The sequence below is a fragment of the Barbus barbus genome (genome assembly GCF_936440315.1).
Source record: "Barbus barbus genome assembly, chromosome: 19".
Taxonomy (NCBI): Eukaryota; Metazoa; Chordata; class Actinopteri; order Cypriniformes; family Cyprinidae; genus Barbus; species Barbus barbus.
In genome coordinates, this window is record NC_136747.1 from 11,946,254 (window position 1) to 11,965,584 (window position 19,331).

Sequence of the window (19,331 nt, forward strand, 5' to 3'; positions counted from 1 at the left end):
TATGCAAGAATCAGGCTTCATGCTACAGTGTACCGTATCGTTATCATCCCCTTCGTTTCTCATACAATCTCATTTATTCCGCTCTATATGGAGTTTATCCCATAAACCTGTACAAATTTATGTCCAGATGCCTGTTGTGTCAGGCTCCGCCCACCGCTAGATAAAGCCCCGCCCACTCTGCACCTGGGTTTCCAGCCGAAGCTCGCCGACTAGAGGCAAAGGACCACAGATTCTCCACGCAGCCGGGCAGACGTTAGAGGCTCTTCGGAAGAAGACGTTTTCCTCACTACTTCGCTGTTCTCCAAATATCTCTGACTCTTGTCGCACACTAGGATCAAACGTTTTTGTGTGTTTCGTGTTCCCGTGTTCGGGCAGTTGAAGGAAAACGGCGCATTAAATGAGTTGAGCTCGAGACGCACAGCATCATCCTCTCATCCGAGCCTCGAGCTCATTGCCCTTCTGCACACTGGAGTTTGACGGACACATTTTCTTCTTCATCTTGGAAGTACACGTTTAAGACTTAGAAACATCAGTAATATATCGACTGGAGTCGAGGACAGGAAATTATTTTTTCACTCACAACGCCGTTACGCATGGTGGGAATTTCTACCTCTTTTCAGTGTAAGTCCCTGAGTTACTTGCTTTATCTTTATTTCCCGTCATCTCAGATGAATACTTACCAGGCTGTAGCCTACACTTTAGCCACGTTTAATAAATTTGTCACGATGGTTTATTTTACAATTTGGTAAATGTCAAACTCTCTATGTTATGTTTCTATCGCAGAATTAATGTTATAAATCTGTTATATGTTCGGTTTGCCCACATTGCTTAATGTAATATTAATTACAACGTAAAGCGAAGATCACCTGTAATACATAATAATGCACATATTTACCCATATTATTTTAAATGGCCACTTACATTTTTCTCATAGATCTTAACAAAATTAACGTTGTAGCCTACACAATGAAAAACATCGCTCATACAAGCTTTCTTTCATGTTACGCTTATTAATCTACTCTGGATTTTATTACTAGCCTACATATATAATCTTTATCGCTTATAATATCGCTTTCAAATATATTTGATCGGGTTTTTCCCGTAACTAAATGAAAATATTGGGTAAGATAATTTATGACAGTAGCTAACTGTTATCTACTATATAACTATATATATTTTTCTATGAAGATGGATTATGTGTTCTGTCTCTTATCTCACGTGCTCCGTAAATTATTTATTTTATATAGTTTTGCAAACCCAACTCAAAACTTAGGTCTTAATGTACGAATTTTAATTCAGCTTCTAGATTTGTTCAAAATTCGTATTTTTTTCAATTATAAGAATAATATGACAGACATTTAACTTATTTCTAGTAATTCTTCATAACATTCAGATGAAGTAAACCAGTCAAACATTAACTGGCGATCAGCATGTCATCTGTTGGCCGAGTGTAACATCACCTCCGTCTATAAACACATTAACGGTGTTCTCTAATAAGCTTGAATTGTTGCTGGCCAGTCTCGGAGCTTCTCACGCGTTGCAAATTTGATCAAATCAAACGTTTGATTGCAAGCTCAGGTAAACATCTGGTGTGAGACAGGAATAAAATTGTGACAGCTTGATGCATTTAGAAGGTGCTTTATAAAATGCTGATAAATCACGTTGACAACTGGGATATGACACTATAAAAGCAATTTTTAATTGTGATAAAACAATCAGTCGACAGTTGCGACATCACAACTGAGAAGGTGATTTTTGACAACAGCTATGCATATTTTGAGAAGATCCATGACAATTGTGGATTAAGATGCATCTTAATCTCAGAAGTGTGATTTCACAAAGGTGTTTAACAATTGTGATATCAAATTTGTTGAACTGATCTGTTGACAACTGACGTCACAGTGAATTGATAAAATGAGTCTGCCAGTTGTGATATCACAGTTGATTGAGAAGCTGTATTGACGACTTTGACTTCACAATGGATTGAGAGGATGTGCTTATCAATTGTGACTGAGCCAGCTTTTTAAAAAAGCTGCTCCTGTCACAATTGTCAAGCATCTTCTCAATCCATCATGATGTGAATAGTCTGCTCTCAGCGCTTAAGTTCTCTCTTGACTGAAGAGTTGAGCCTTTAAAGTTTAAAGGCCGGATGGGTAAAAGTTGAAAATTAAAGGGTAGAATTTTATTTTCCTTGACCTCTGTAGCAGTCTGTGTGTATTTAAGGTGGGAAAAACCCAAAGGAATTTTGAAGAATTGCTGTTTCCTTGGCGAGTTTTTTTTTTTTTGTACTCTTGAGCATTCTCATCATAAAGTAGATTTACATTTTATTTTCCAAAAGGTGTTTCTTTTACTTTCATAGTCATGCAGTTCAGGGTTTTTTTAAAGATATGTTCCCTAATATTTGTGTGATTCAGAAAATAGATAATATTGAAAATGACCAGCAATAACTGCTGTAACTATGACACTCTCCACTGTGAATTGGTCATCACCTCATTAAGGTCTTTGCCCACTGCTCCTGTCAACATGAGATTCGAACTGGAGACCAATGGACAGTGCAGGTAGTGAGTGTACCTTAATTAAAGGCAAACATAGTGTATGGTGGCTGGAGGTGAGGGATCGGTGAGTGATAAGCACCTTGTGCGTGTGTGTGTGTGTGTGTGTTTGGAAGCAGCATTAGCAGGCAGCAACATCCTCTGGCTGAGGCCATCTGCACAGCCACCAGCCTGCCTGCCTCACACCTGTTCCCCTCTCCTCCACTCCCACTGGCCTCACGCAGGTCAAACGCATGAAACCAGACACTGCCACAGCATAATGAAGAGATGACTCGACTGTCCACACCAACACACACACAGTTGTGTGTGAGAGAGAGGTATGGAAATGCTCATCCATTATTTTTGAGTATGTCCGGGAGATATTTACTCATATTTGTTTAAGCTTATATGTAAATTTAATACATATTTTCTGTAAGGATGATCTATAAATATGCACCATGCATCTGGAAATTAATTAACCACGCAGTGTGAATCCTTTTTTGCTTTTGTCGGATTCACGAAAGACAAGCATTGTGTGTCCCACTACTGATAAATGTGCTTCTCATTTACCTTAAACGCAGAGCAGCGTAAAAACATTTGTAGTTAAGTGCTTACTGTGTATTTTAAATGACAAACAGCAGACGTTCTGGCCGAAAGCCAAGCGTGTTATCATTGCAGTAACTCATTTCATTAGTGATGTCATTAACCCCATACATAAACTGGCAGACATTCTCACCAGACACTTGCACAAATACGCAGCATGTCTCGTTGCTTCACAATTTCTCTTTCATGCATGATTAAATCAAAAGCACGCTCTTTGTGCATAAGGATACAGAAACACACGCTGTAAATTTTGCAGCGAGCAACTGGTATGTGTGCAAAAAGGTCTAAGCTGACAGACCATATAATTTCTCTGGATGAATAAAAATTGTTATAAGAAAAGGGAAGAAAAATGAGCGAGTTCAGTTACGCAACATCAGCCAAGTGCATCATATGCGCTCTTAATGTTTCAGCTCTTAAGGGAAACATTCCCGAAATGCATTAGCGTTATTTCACTTGCATCTCTTTCCATTGAGCTATTTCATGTATGAGGCTCTTTATATTCATTGAGGGCTACTGTTGGACTTGCTGACACACTCAATCTTGGGCTGTAAATAAGCGACGTGAGGTTTTGGGCTTTGTCAGAGGGGAGAAAGGGCCCTTATTTGCGAGGGCTGTAGATTTGACTCGACGTGAGTCTCCGCGGAGAGCAGGCCATGAATGATTGAGGCGGCCGTCATCTCCCAGAATCCGTGCTTCAGATCGATAGGGGGCATAATGGCTACAAATTTTTCAACGAGGGGAATTTAGCGTGTGGTTATTGGATTTCATAAAGCATGAAAGTATAATGTGAGAGAAGAGGATGAGTGGTTTTTATTGTATCGTGGGGCTGGAGAGTACAATATAATGAGGCAATATAAAGTCAAAGGGGGATGTGTAAGAATTTCCATGGGGCCTTTTTTTAGCCAAAACAGTTTTTACAAAACAAATTTATCCTAGGTTTTAATTTTTGTATATTAATTTTTAATAAATTTAATTATAAAGTGTGGAGAATTTAAAATAGAGAATTTTATATTAATATAAAAGATTATATATTTAAAGTCAGATATTTCTTTATCAGGTAATAACTAATTCTTGAAATTCATGAATATTGATATAGTAAATTAAGTTAACTCCATTTCTGATGGTTTAAAACAACAGAAGGGTTTGAACTTGAAAATGAGGTCTATCTGAACCTGAGCCATCATTGTGGTCCAGACTGGGGTTAACTAAACAAACCGCTGCTCCAGCTGACAGGTGTCCAGGCCGCCTAGCCTTGCTCACTATTTGTCTTCCTTTCTCTCTTTTACTGTCTCTCTCTCTCTCTCTCTCTGTTAATCCAAGATTCACTTGCCAATTAACTTCTCTTTCTCTCCCTTCCTCTCTTATTCCAACACGTCGTCTTATTCACTCACATCCATCAGCCGCACTCACTCACACACACACACGCAGTCACGCGCACGCTAAACTACCTCTCTGTCTTCTGTCTCTCGCTCGCTCGCTCTCTCTCCCCTCTGTTTATTTTCCTGCCTCCATCTGGACCAGGCTGATATTGTAATCGCCCTAATGCACATTGCCTTCCCCTTAGACACACACACACAATGTGCCATCCTGACAAGCCCCTTTATATTTCAGATAAGCCGGGGATGTGTGTTTAATGAATACAAAGCCGCGGTGTGTCGCCGTGCACTCTGCCAGAAGGTAATCTTATTGAATAGGTGCTTTTCAGCGATGCAGAAGACGATAGCGGCGCAGGAGTGAAGATGTAACCTGTTATCTTGCGCCTCCTCTATTTTCCCGTCACAGAATTTACATTTAAAGATTAGCTGTAAAAGGGTAAAAAATTCAGGGTGGTGAAGGTGTCAGGATGAGTGTGTATGTGTGTGTTGAAGGGGGGATGGTTTGGTCCAAGGGAGTGTGACTTTAGCAGGAAGGAGTGAAGGAGACAAAAAAAAAATTTTACAAAATCACAGGCTCTGTCATACAGGCTGTATCTGGTCTGCGATTCAGCCTCGCGGCATCGCTATCTCTCTCCAGACCAACTCTCTGCTCCCTGGGAACAGAGATTAGCACATTGTTATCTGTAATTGGGTTTTGTCTGTGGATTCAGGGGCTGCTTTTGCCAAGGAGAAGGTGAGAATGGCACATGACCAACATTACGCTTTGACATATCAGTGTAAAGGCATGATTGATGGAGAATATGGACTGTGTAATGCAGGGCTGTCCAAACTTGGTCCTGGAGGGCTGGTGTCCTGCAGAGTTTAGCTCCAACTTGCCTCAACACACCTGCATGGAAGCTTCTAATATGCCTAGTAAGACCTTGATTAGCTGCTTCAGGTGTGTTTAATTAGGGTTGGAGCTAAACTCTGCAGGACACCGGCCCTCCAGGACCGAATTTGGACAGCCCTGGTGTAATGGCTTCATTAGGGTTTACTTCTTTTTATGAGGTAACAATTGCTGAGGGATGGACTCAGCTCTTGCAGGAAGTCTATAAAGCTTCTCCATAAAAAAGGGTGACAAACTGCCAAAGAGACGTCAGAAACCTGCTTTCAGTGACGTTTATCCTTTCGCTACCTTTACAGTAGCTTATGGGTGGGCAGTGAGACTATATTCGTTCATTTCATGTTGGGTTATTTTGCTGGACATTTAACAAAAAAAATCCTTTACATATTAAATAACCATGTAATAATGCCTCGAATAATGAATAATGTGTATAATAATGAATAAGCCAAGTGCACACCAAAAAAAATTGATCATTCATTTGATCGAATCCAGTGTACCTTTAATTACTTTTCTTTGATTATTGTAAACTGAAAGATATGATTCATAATAGTAATGCACCAAATAGAAACCGAGTTTCCTTTTGGTCAAAAATCTAAACTGAAAATAAAGTTTTAATAATTACATTTGGGTAATTGAATTCTTTAGGTTTTAAGGTGATAAATTAAACCAGTTGTAGTAAAGTTCTTTGGAAAGGAGCCGTTTCAATATTTCAGACAACTAATTTTTTTTGGTCATGGTGAAGTGAGTCCACAGTGTTGACATGTTTATCTATTGGAGCTTAGTCACATTGTGTGCATGAAAAAGACACGGACAGTCAAAATATGTCATCAAAGAGCTGCTTATTCAACTGTTTTGGTCAATGATTATGGCTCTCCAAAACTTTTTTGTCATGTAAAATGAATGATTCTTGGAATCAGTGCAGAAATAGACTCACATTACATGACACTTGAGATAAACAAAGGACTCAAAACAGAAATACTGATGTTATAAATCAGATAAGGACACGTTCTGGACTGTTCTAAAGCAAAATGCATTATACCTGAAACGCACCCGAATGAATCAAAATCAAATTGAAATTTGAATAGAATCAAATCTAATTGAATTGGGAAATTTGTATCGATAACCACCCCTACTTGCTGCTATTATGGTGTTCTCAGTTTACATGGAGCACAGATGCATTAAGGACTACCTTTTTCTGTCATTTATGGCATCAGAGTGGGAATCTGTCAGCCGTATCTGTTCAGTCACTAATGTTTGATTCATGGGCTGCTCACGCCCATTAATTTTGATTTATGGATTCTGATATGTATTTATGAAAAGGGCACCCACTCGAGTGCAGCCTCTGTGGCCCAGTAAAGAGGAGTGTAATTAAGATTTGTTTTGAGCCTAGAGGCTCGACTCCTTCGAGAGCTATGGATCAATAGGCAGAGACAGTAGACCCCTGTGTGTTCACTACACATATTGACACGCTCAGTCAATTAGAGCTCCCGAGAAAAGCAGAGAGCAAGCGAGCAGAAAGACGGCGAGAATAAGACGGATCGGTAGAATTGTACTCACCGCTCGTACGGTCTGAATAAATGAAAAATAAGGTAGTATGCAATTGTGTAACGCTGTGTTTTTCCAAAGCACACAATGCCATATGGTGTGCATTCATTATAACGTCTATAGATACTTACACCGCTAGAGAAAATAACACCTGGTATTCAATAGCTTCTCCATAAACTGAGTATACAAACCTTTTTTTAAAAAATGTGTGTGTGTGTTTTCTTGTCTCTGGATTAGTCCAAATTGTATTGAGGCTATAGTTTGGGCTTCCTGTTGTTGGCAGTTAGTGTCACAGACACTGTGGTGGGACAATAGCTCTGTGGTGTAGCACACTGGAAGATTGTGTTGTAGTTGAATGATCAGCAGGTGCCTTCGAGATAAACGCTCCGTGTCAATTATTTCTAGAAGAGGTGATTCATAAGACAGGGCTGAAGTGTAGAAGTAGAGGAAGACAGAGCATGGGGGAGCAGGTAAAGAGGAGTATACGCCCGTGTGGATGAACCTCTTAGTTTTCAATGCGGCTTCGCATAAAAGAGTAATTTTGTTAAACGTCCGTTGCATCTAAGCTTTTGTTAGCCATGAATGGAGGGGGCACCCCTGGCACATTAAGTGTTTGTAGCTGCAGAACGAATGGAGAATTGCACTGAATTACTTGACATTATCTCCCCATGTTACCATTATCGCTATTGGAAAGACTAAAGGAGCTGTTTTAACACAAAAGTCAAAATATGCCAATATATGAAATAAAATCGTAAACCAAGACGATAACGCATTGATTACTCAATCGCTTATTTAAACATACTGCTCTGAATTACAGCAGCTAAGATAGTACCGCTGAACTTTTCCTGACAAACGAGGTTCCTCTGATAAGACTTTCAGACTTTCATAGAAGCCGTGAAATGGGAATGAACCTTGTCTCAGATCCTGTTTATGGCCGTATGGATGTGAGCATGTTTTTTTAAAACAGCTGGGAAGGAATTCACCCTGCCAGGAGCCATTCCTGGTCACTCAGGACTTCCGCTATTAGCAGCATGGCCAGAGAATGAACCCACAGATGGGCACTGGCCTTGGCTGCCACAGACCTCCGACACACCAGTCATGTTTTAGACCCCTCCGAAAGAAGATACTGAAGAAGATCAACAAAGCAGATCAAGTCCAGCAAAGTGATGTAGCGCTCATGGTTATTACGTGACTTGTGTGCGGTATTTTGGAGTGGATCTTTATGGATCAACAAGGTCTGAGTTGAGGGGGTCGGGAGAAGAGGGCAGTGATCTGTACCACTTTAATTTGTGCAGAGTATTTGGGTATAATTAACCTTTATGTGAGTGGCACAGCCTCTAAGGACCTGAGATTCTGCCTGCAAAAACAATTTGGAGACGTTTGCATTACGGATGCACCAACATGAAAAATTCTAGACGATTATTTTCATGTTATGGCTGATATTAGAATTCAGTATTATTATGTCTAAATAAATTAAAGAAATACACTAAAAATCACTAAAATCAATCATTTTAAATGCTGCATCACAACATTATAATGTTTAGTACAAAAAAATAATATTCTTTTTAAGACTTGCTTAAGATTACATTTAAGAGTCTTATTAAATTAGAACTGTTTTAAAGATTAATTTGGAGTGTTACTGACTGATGCGGATAAATAAATAAAAAAGTCTAATATTAGCCGTTAGCTGATATGGGACTGATATATCATGCATTGTATTTAGGTGATCAGTGAAATTGACTATTAATATGGTGCATTTGGTTTTACAGTTGAAAGATTTTTATTTGATTTCTGTGACTCATCCATGCACATTTTCTGCTGACATTGCCACCGCCGTGTTGGCTATTGGGTAACTTTAACCAGTAAGAGCAATTTAGGCATTATTTGAGTCCCATCCTAATTTGTTTTTGCAGTTTTTGTTTGGAAATTTTATGCCGCATATGCTGTTTTATGTTGACTTTAAGACTCGTAATTGCATGAGTTTGCATGAGTCCCACAGAAGTGGAGATCTTTGGCGATTTTCAGTCTGGCAGAAAAGTTCCTGAACAATGTATCCAAGCATATATAGGGCTACGTATGGATTGGAATGGCATTATGTGGTATTTCACTGCACTGTGGTCTCTCTCTGATTTATTCCTTTCAAAATACACTTCAGCGCCAGTGTTTTAAATAGCTGCACGTTGTGGCGAGCAGCACAGCTATAGCAAAATTGAGACCCCTCTCCGAATGGGAAGGGGTCTCATGGAGCAATAAAATGGCAGTACGTATAAATCCATCTTGCCTTATAAGGTCAGAAATGTTTTAAGTTGTTTCAGGACAGTTGTGTGTGCCAGTAATTGTTCTCCCATCTGTCTTAATGTGTCTTTATCAACATCTGGTTTTGTAAGCTATACTTCAGTAACAAGTATTCGTTAAGTGTCAAGGGTTCCCAGTCCTGCTAGCACGATTAGCCTAGCCTTGACTACTGCTCCGAGTGCAGCGCCACATATGCTTGCCATTACTCCATACCATTCACAAAATGTAATAACGTTTTAGGGGAAAGATGTGTGCATGCGCCTGTTTTTCTTCTTCTCTTCACTTTTTCCATAACTGTAAAGAATTATTTTGGTCTGGTTTTAATGTTCCCCCCGGTGACTGGACAAATTACTGGCTCGCAGGACATTCGAGGCTGCATGAGTGAATCGTGAATGGCTCATCCCTCTAAGCACAGCCCTGTCTGCACCTCCCCGCATACCTTACCAACACAGAAAGCGAGAAAGACGTCTTCCAGCCGTCTCGTTTGGCGCATGAAAGGAGATGCGTCCGTAACGAACCCATCCCCTGCTCTGAGGCTCTGGGCTCAGAAACGTGCGCACACTTTGGCAGCGATGCAAAGATATGATCTTAATCTGCTATTTCCTCTTTGGCAGTATTAAATTGTCCACATAATAATTCACAGCTGCACTGGGATCAAATATAATTGAACAGCTGCAATTTTATGTTTGCGAATTTTAACTGTTCTCTCTTTCTGTCTCACCGTCTCCCTCCAGCCCCGCCTCTTCCCAGCACCATATGTGAGATGCTGCTGCAGTCAAATGAAGGGGGTTTGTGCTTTGGATGTGGCGCAGAGTCATGTGCAGCTGAAGCCACCTTGATGGTTAGATTGTGTTGCAGTTGTGCGCGGTGTAGCGTGTGCTCTCAATAGAGGGATTAGGAGCTTGTCATGGTTTCATTCACCCTGAGACACTTAATTCCAAACATATCCGTCCTCCGGAGACCTAATCGCATCTAAAATTTGCGTTGGCCAGGTCACGGTCTGAATGCTCACCCTTTTATAGATACCTAAAGCTACCCCTGCGGTATTTTTTGTTGCGATGTGCAAACCTGTATATTTTTAAATTGACTAGTCAGGGAGCTGTCTGAATGAATAGTTGAGTAATCAGTTTGTAAGGGGTAGTTCGCACAAATATAAAAATTCAGTCATCATTTATTCACCCTTGTTTCAATTTATTTATTTTTTTAAATAAAAGAGTCAAAAGATATTAAAACTAAGAGTTAATTGAACCCTATTATGTTATTTTAATATTATAGACTACAAACCCTTTTCACAAGACTATGATGACGCGTTTATCAGCATCGTAAATCCTAGAAAGTTTTTCATATTTGTATTTTTTTTTTTAAATGTTTGTACATTGATAACACTATTCTTTTATATTATATTATATTACCTTTGCATCAAATTTAAAAAACACTAGTTTATGCTAATACAAAGGTGTTTCTAATGCAGCGTCTATGGGAAGGACGGTAAATTTGACATCGCTCTCTCTGCTAACTGCTGTTATAAGTCTCTCTCAATTTTTTATTTTTATTGAAAGTAATGAGAACACTATAGTGGAGTTTTTCTTTTGCTATTTGAGCAAATGGGAATGCAAAAAATAATATATTATCCATATATTAACCCAACTATGATGACTTTTGCTGCTGAGAAACCCGGATATGTGAAAAAGGTCCATTATTATAGCATATTATATATATATTATAGCATATATTATAGCATATTGTTCATATTCTGAATTAGCTTTTATTTTTATATTGCATTTTTTTATATTATTTTATTTTTAGTTTAAGTTTTAGTAATTTCATATTCTATATATATTTTTTTCTTTTTTCTTTTTTTTTTAGGACAAAATAGGTCTTTTAGGACATCAGCTTAAACTTATTTATGTTTTTCATGTACTATATATATATATATATATGTGTGTGTGTGTGTGTGTGTGTGTGTGTGTGTGTAAGCTGAGAATATATGTAACATAATATTTTGTTTCAGCTTTATTCTAATGATTTAAAATTATTTTTAATATATTTATTTTCAGTTACCAATAACAACAGTGGTCCAGTGATGCTTTGAACCCCATTGATTTTCATGGTCAAAAAAGTTGAAACATTCCTCAGAAAAAAAAAGAAGAAGAAAAAAAAACATACAGGTTTCAAAGGACATCAGTGTAAGTAAATATGATGGAATTTTCACTTTTGTGTGAACTATTCCTTTAAAGAAGCCCTGTACAACTGTACAGTTAGACTAGTTTCAGCTTCACCTGACCTGATCAAACTATCTAACAGCTAGGCACAGCATACTTATAATGAAAGTACCACTGCTAAAACAACAAATAGAAAAGAATATAGACCTCAAGATTCGACTAGTCATCTAGACAACTAATCAACCATTGTGATTCATCCTATTTTTAATACGGTATCTAGAGAAATCCTGGGGTGATTCGCCACCATCATCTCGCGCAGCATGGAAGACAGCACTTGTCACTGACGAGGGGGTCTTTATGGACGCAGCCTCCCCAAGCACTTATTGGCAAAGAGATGATTTGTCATGCATGGCCTCAGGCTATTGCTTTTAATGACAGCATAAACGGAAAAGTCGGCGGCTGATTAGAGAGCGTGCGCGCACAGCATGCTTATTCAGATCTCACTTTTGGCTCCCGTCTGGTGCTCCCTGTCACTCTGCGCCAAACACGACTCTCTTAAAAGGCCCCTTGGATCAGCTGAGCGCTGGAGGCGCCTGTATGTGTGTGTGTGTGTGTGCACAAGATGGATTAATGCTATAAACAGAGAGTTGGATTTATCTGCGATTGGCACCACGTTTTTCTCCACGCAGGATTTGGAGCCCGAAGAGGAGGAGAGAGAAGAGAATGCCTTTATTCAAAACAACTGTTTCTGAGTAATTAACATATGAAAGGAAGCTTACAGTCTGGCAAATCCCTGTACTTGTTTTCAATTATTTATCCACATTCTGGGAGGGGGAAGGGGGTGGTGGAGGTGGAGGTGGAGGTGGGTGTCGATCGCGGAGGGAGGGTGGTGGGTTATCAAGAACCATGAAAAGAAAAGTGATTTTTTTTTCTCTAACACAACCAGAGGACTTCTGGGAATTTGCTATCAAACATGATGAGATGAAAATGGAGTTAAGCCAAAGAGTGGATTATGGGTAACGCAGAGGGTCGATGACGAACGGACAGTGAAATGGAATGAGAGCGGACTAGAATTCCAGATCAGCGTGATTATTGGATATACCTCAGCTCATGCCTGCCGTCTCCCTGAGGCATTGATCTTACGAAAACAGATGGGAAAGACAAGGGCACAACTGACCTCAGAGTGAGATGTTCATAGGACACAAGGAACGACAAAGATAAAAAAGAGAAGGACTGGATGGAATAAAGTTTTCACAGGCATTTGTCAGGGTGGGGCCTTCCTGTGTTCACCGATGCCACAGACTGGAGATTGATGGACAGGGCTGCAGGCCAGGACTGTATCACCACCGAGCAGAACTAGTCAGTGGAAACCAGAGGGAGGAGAAGTTCAGGCAACCCTGTTAGAGACAAGAGAGAGAGAAGGAAGATTGAGAGTGGAGCACAGAACGATTGAACAGATGTATAGTCGCTGCGCCAGATGCCACAAAATATAGAAGCAGGAAGAAGTGAGGGAGGAATGAAACGGGAGGAGATGGTCTGAACAACGACACATTCAGAAGCATCATATAGTATCATGTTTTAATGTGCGGATGTGAATCACTCTTGCAAGCTGTACTTGTTCGCCCATAATCGCTAGCTTTATTTATGATTAACTCTGGAATAACGTTATAATCAGATTGCCTCGTTTATGGATAATGCAGGCTGTTATGTTATACGTTGTACAGGGCAACATAACTTTGCAGATTCATGTCTTTTTTATTAGGGTGGTGGTGCAAACCAACGCAAAGTATTTCAGTAGAACTGAACATTTGTTCTTGAAGTGCTGCATTTGTAGTAGAAGCGTGTTGCTGGAGGCTATAAAGGGTTCAATTAACTCCTGCTGTCCTCATTCTCGCAGATCTCACTCGTTCAAAGACGTCTACCTCTGTTCATGCCATTCATTTCAGACTCTGACTTTGGAGAGCCTGAATTTGGAGAGCTTTGCATTAAAAAAAGACTTGTGACAGCAGTTACATATTATCGCTCTTTTGTTGGTTTTGATTGCTTCTATTGTCTTCATTTGTAAGTCGCTTTGGATAAAAGCGTCTGCTAAATGACTAAATGTAAATGTAATTAAAAATAAAAAAATAATTTAATTATTAAAAATGTATATTTTTTATGCTTTATCACCATTTAATCACAGCCTGAAGCTTGCAATGGCAATGCTTGACTATTACCTTAACCTAGTTTTAGTTATAATTAGTGTTATAGCATCTAGAATGATATTGATATCTTTATTATCATAATAAATATAATTTAATCACAGACATGCACAAAATTTGTAATTATCTTTACATGGTATTTTTTACATGAATACTAGTATTTGTAAAGTTGGAAAAGTGAGAAAACCACTTTCCCTTTTTATTTGCATTTCTTTGTCATGGTGAAGCTGTTGTGTGTCCCTGGCTTTCCTCAGCTAATGGACGAATGTAAACTCTGAATTGAGCGCAACGGTTGTGTAGTCCCTTCTCCTCTCCCACCTCAGTCTTCATGCCATCTGTGGGTTTGATTTAGTGGCTAAGAGGCTTTCTGAGCAATGGACAAGTGATGTTAATAGCACACATATGCCAGAGGACTGTTTTAGTTTTATGGCTCTAACATGAGACTGTTTTGATTCGAGCGGGACCAAGCATAACTCATCCACTGCTGCGCCGGTCACCATATATTTTATTAACAGCAATGAGTTTCTCTTTTTATTTCCTCTGTATCTGTTTCTCTCTTTTTTTCTCTTTCTTTCTAGTAGTGGCAGTAACTTTATTTAGCATGTAGTACACACAAAAGCGCCTCTGCAGGTTGACAGGCTGCTCACCTCACAACATATCTGCAGTGCCCGTTGTCATGGCAACTGCAGCGGGCTGCTGGCGGTACTCTATGGTCGGAGGTGTGCTGAAGTAGAGCAGTGCTGACCAGAGGGATGCTCGGGGTATGTCCGGGACACCCGGGGTCAGCGTGCCACAGTTCGTCCTCACCTCGCCGGGGCTAGTGAATATTTCATGAGGATGCAGGAAGTGTTTTATACCAATCTGTGAGTATAGAATGTGGACATTTGTGAAATCCATGCCTCAGCTCCTCCTCGAGGGACTGTGTATTGTTTAGAAGAAAGAATTAAGTGGATTTCCTGTATCAAGTCAAGTCAAGTTGAGCTGTCATTCCGCTACATGTGGGGACATACAGTGGAACGAAATGTCGTGCCTCGCAGGACCACGGTGCTACATAAATACAGACATACAACAATGAAGTAAAAACACTATAAACCTATACACAACTAACCTACTGACAGATTTGAACTACAAGTAGACTATATATAAGTATTTACCCTATACAAACTAAAAAATAAAAGATAAAAAATACAAACTATATGAATGCTTCACAAATACTGTACATGTGCAAAGAGAAACATTTTGAGTCAAGCAGCTGGTTGGGGAACAGTACAGGATGATTTGTAATGCATGAGCATGTCTTTTGTGGGATTGTGTACACGCAGCAGTGTGTGTAAAGTGTCTAGTGCACATAGAGGAGAGTGTGCTACTAAAGGTGGTTTGTACAGGCCTACTCACCTGTGTAGCACACTTCAAATTGCACAAAAAAAGTTCCATACAGTTTTTTCTTTGGTGTGGTAAGGTTGGGGGGTAGGGGTTTGCATGGGGTTTCAGAGGGGGCGGGGTGATTTGGTGGTTTCAGAGGGGGGCGGGGTGATTTGAGTTCAGGGCTCTCACAGCCTGGGGGAAAGAGCTGTTGAGCAGTCTGGCGGAGCGGGCTCTGATGCTCCGGTACCGTCTTCCTGATGGTAGGAGCTGGAAGAGACTGTGGGAGGGATGGGTGGAGTCCTTCACTTTGCTGTTGGTTTTGCTGGAGCATCGTGTAAAGAAAATGTCCAGGATGGAGGGGAGAGGGGCACTGATGATCTTTGCAGCTGTGTTGACTGTCCGTTGGAGGGTCTTGCGGTCATCAGCACTGCAGTTCCTGTACCAGACAGTGATGCAACTGGTCAGCACACTCTCAATGGTGCCTCTGTAGAATGTGGTGAGGATGGGTGGAGGGAGACTTGCTCTTTTCAGCCGGCGGAGAAAGTGTAGGCGCTGTTGTGCCTTTTTGGAGAGTGCCATTGTGTTGGTGGTCCAGGTGAGATCCTCTGTGATGTGCACCCCTAGGAATTTAGTGCTGCTGACTCTCTCCACAGTCGAGCTGTTGATGGTCACGCCTGTGAATAGAGATGTGTGCCACATTTTCTGTGGTAAAATGGAGTAATACACTATTACTGGTAACTGAAAGCGTTTTCAAATAAGCCAAAATATTTAAAGGAAACATTGAAAAAGTAATAAAATGAAAGTCTCCATTGAGTTTCATTGTATGAGAAGAAACAGCTGAAATATTATTCTAAATATCTTCTTTTGTGCTATTCAGAATAAAGAAAGACATACAGGTTTGGAACAACATGAGGGTGTAATAATGATGATTTTTGGGTGAACTATCCCTTATGATTATACAAGGGGCAGGAGCATTTGTGAATTAATGAATGACGGGCATTCGATTTCTGTGGAAATCTGTGGAACTTTCTGCCATTAATTTGCCTGCTGGGTGTTCCTCAAGAAGGGCAAGAGTGGGGCGGAAAACTGTAGCTTGTTGATGCCCCAGTCGTGGCTTGCGGAAGCCTGATAGTGGGACCAACCTCTAGACCAGGACAGTGGAGGTCAGGCTGCGAGCTCGCCCGCCCTCTGGGCTTCCGACTTTAATTACCTGAGGAGCAAAACATCCCAGCTTGCCAGTGGGGGAAGAGTGTGTGAACGTGGGATATCGGGGGCCACGCAGTCCCGCAGCAGCGACATCCTGCCCGGGGAGGCCGGGCCCTGTCCGTCCTGGTTCCTGACAGTGGGCTATCTCTGCCGGGCCCGTGGTTCCTTCCATTCTAAAGGCCATTGTGTGGAGAAGGGCTGGGCCAGGAATGACTGGTTCCTGTTGGGCTCGATCTCTCGCTCAGTCAACTCCGGTCCCACTGACAGATTCCTCCTGTTTTGTTTTGCTCTCTCTCTTTTTGTGTTAGTCACTCATGAGGATACCGAAAGTAATAACAGGACTGAGGAGAGCTTGCATTGTGCAGTTTCTGTCCTCTTTCCACAATATGTTTGCATTACATAATCTAAACATAAGATGGGACAGCTGGCATCCTCAATTTCGAAAAAGTTGACAAAAACATTCTAAAGCAGGAACATCTTTTTCTCTCTCTCTATTCAGCATTTGCTGGTGAATCTGTCAGTGCGCATCTGGACTCGCCTCTGAAAACCGAACGGCTCATGATCAGGATTTAGAAATGAGACGTAGGTGTTTTTGTTCGTTACCTAAATGCAGAAGCAGACACAATGAATCTGTCACTCTGTACGTGTTGGTGTGTGCGTGTATGTGTGAAGATTTAATATCTGAAGTGTGTATTACTAGCACCACCTAGTGTGCAAACACTAAAGCGATGAGCCACGAAGGCATCTCTACCTCTTTCCATTTTATGAGATTAAACAGACTTCAGAATAACATCAAACTCCACCGCCAAACATGCTCTGTTTTCCGCAGCAAGGAAGAGAGGCTCAGCTGTCAGACGGTGGTTGGACCGGGCTGAGAGCAGAATCTGGCTCGGGTCCAAATGAGGGGGCTGATTTGTTACTGACGACATCCTTTTCATGAATCAGCACAACTGTCTGTGTCACTTTCTAGTGTGAGCCACACATTCAGATGATACTTGCACACTTTATTAAGACTGGAGAGCGGGATCATTCTGCCACGTGGGGGGGGGGGGGGGGGTCTCTTTGGACCTGGCAACCGTTGTTGAGCTTGATTGGCGTGCACTGTGTGCCGCAGTCATGCTGAAAAGGTGGAGTGGGAAAGTCATGAATAGCTGCAGAACACAGATCTGGCCCTGGCCCTCAGCCACAGCTTGCTCTGGGACTCGGGGACAGCAGAACGGACAGATGGACAGATGGACAGATTGGACACACAAACACACACACACTTACTTCTGCTTTTTCTCTTCTTTTTTTAATGCAAACCCACAACACTAAGGTGGCTAAGAAAGCCGTGGTGCCTAAATTAACACAAGTTATATATGAGCAGTGATGCATCAAAACAAAATTTTAATCGAAACACCAAAACTGGAAGTTTTCGTTATTTCATTTTCAAGCGTTTTCAAGTTTTGGAAATGAAATTAGGGTAATTGAACTCTTCATGTTGCATCTCGGTATTTCAGCCAAACACATTTTACATATTGCTACTCTAGCATCATTTTTGTTATGAACTGTGTCCACATTGCTGACATGTTTACCTGTTTTTGCTTATCCATGTTGTGTGCATCAAAGGAGAGGGTTATTGGGATCAGGGGATGTCACAGGGCATTCCCAATCATATTTATATGTCCAGCATTATACAGACTATTTCACTATGGCTTTATTACAGCAAAAAAGATAAAAAGAGGCATTTCCAGTCTGTTTGAGTTTTCATTGATGCCCACTTGTTCATATTTGTAGCGATTCTACATAAAGATGCAGCATAAGCACTTCTGTGTTTGCAGCTTGTTTCCAGTGTTTTGCTCCTGCAAGGAGCATTTCACATGGTTTCTGCTGTCTGAGAAATATTTACACTGTGATTCATACCCTCTTATTGGACACTCTTGCTCTTTGGGGTTTCTTCTGTGAGACAGCATCATACTGGCTGATGACCGTCTAATGACCGTCTCTACTTCCACAGTTCCTCCTCTGCTTCTCTTTTTCTGTCTCATTGCAGCCTCTGCAGCTAAGCCATCGTACAAGCAGATCATCAGAGAGCTCTAATGGCTTCCAGCTGTGTGGAAAATCAAGCCCTTTGGGTTGGGTGGAGAAGCAGACAATGCACAAGAAAAACTGAACTAATTTAGGTCCTTTTTCAGCACCCCTGGTGTCAATGTGCTGTACAGGTCAAGGGGCAGAGCATGTGGGGACACTGCATGTGTGCAACTCTGTCCCGCTTTTCAAATTGGGACCTACACCTTGCAGGAAAAGACCCTGCTGAAGGGGTATCTGTATGCTCTCTGGCTTTTCATGAAGCTCTTAAGCCCGTCACGAAAAATCTGGCGCTATTGGTCCTTGGAGCATGAAAGAAGTGGAATCCCTTCAGCTCACAGTTTCCTCAACTCGCATTGTCTCGTTCCTGCTCTTTCAATCTGTTAATGCAGCCAACTCTTAAAGCAGGCCTTTATCAAGCCAGCCTGGAAATATATTCTCTTCCCACCGGCTCTGAAAGGGTTGTCAGATTAGTTTAAGGGAAGGGAGGGGACGGAAGGGAGTCACAGAAAAGCCTGAATATTTAGTTTGCTACGTTGCCCCTCAATAAAATTCTGGACCTAGTGGCTTTTTTGAAATTGACCAGTTTAGAGGCAAGGGGAATTGACGGATTTGGCTTCATGCTGAGTGGACATGAAGGTGTGTTAACGCTGACAAAAGGAAGTTGAAAGGACATTTTCTCACACACTTCATTGCAGGATATAAATGCAGCAATGGTTTGTTTTTTTACCTCATGGTAAGTGATCATCCTAGAATTGTTCAATTATGTTTACATTTTAAGGCGTCAGTGACGAGGTGTTGGAAAGCATTTCTCTCAGTAGCAGTTTTTTTTCTTTTACCTTGTAGCACACTTTGCCTTTTATGACTTTGATAGCTACACTGCATTTTACTTCAGTATTTAAAGCTGCAGGAAAATGCAAATAAGTAAATCTAGTAAATCTTGGAGTGTTGGTAATGCTCATAATTTTACAAGTGAATGCATCCACTGCCAATTAAAACAAATTAAAACTTTGTTTGAAGCAGTGCCAGTAGAAACTTTCAGAAAAGTCATTCTTTTTTTTTGCCAGTGATTGAACATTTAAGGTACAATTATCCTG

General features: G+C 40.8%; 1 protein-coding gene across 2 annotated transcripts in view; it reads left to right on the top strand.

Moving 5' to 3' along the window:
* The first annotated feature begins 220 nt into the window (after positions 1–220).
* The window catches only part of LOC306885121 (protein CBFA2T1-like), a 55,323-nt gene continuing 36,212 nt past the window's right edge, over positions 221–19,331 (top strand). The window contains exon 1 of one of the 2 annotated variants that reach the window (XM_079441465.1): positions 221–621. In XM_079441465.1, coding sequence (XP_079297591.1) covers positions 594–621 — 28 coding nt within the window. In that variant the 5' untranslated portion in view covers positions 221–593. The remainder of the gene's footprint in view (positions 622–19,331) is intronic. The other variant, XM_079441466.1, reaches the window with a different exon arrangement.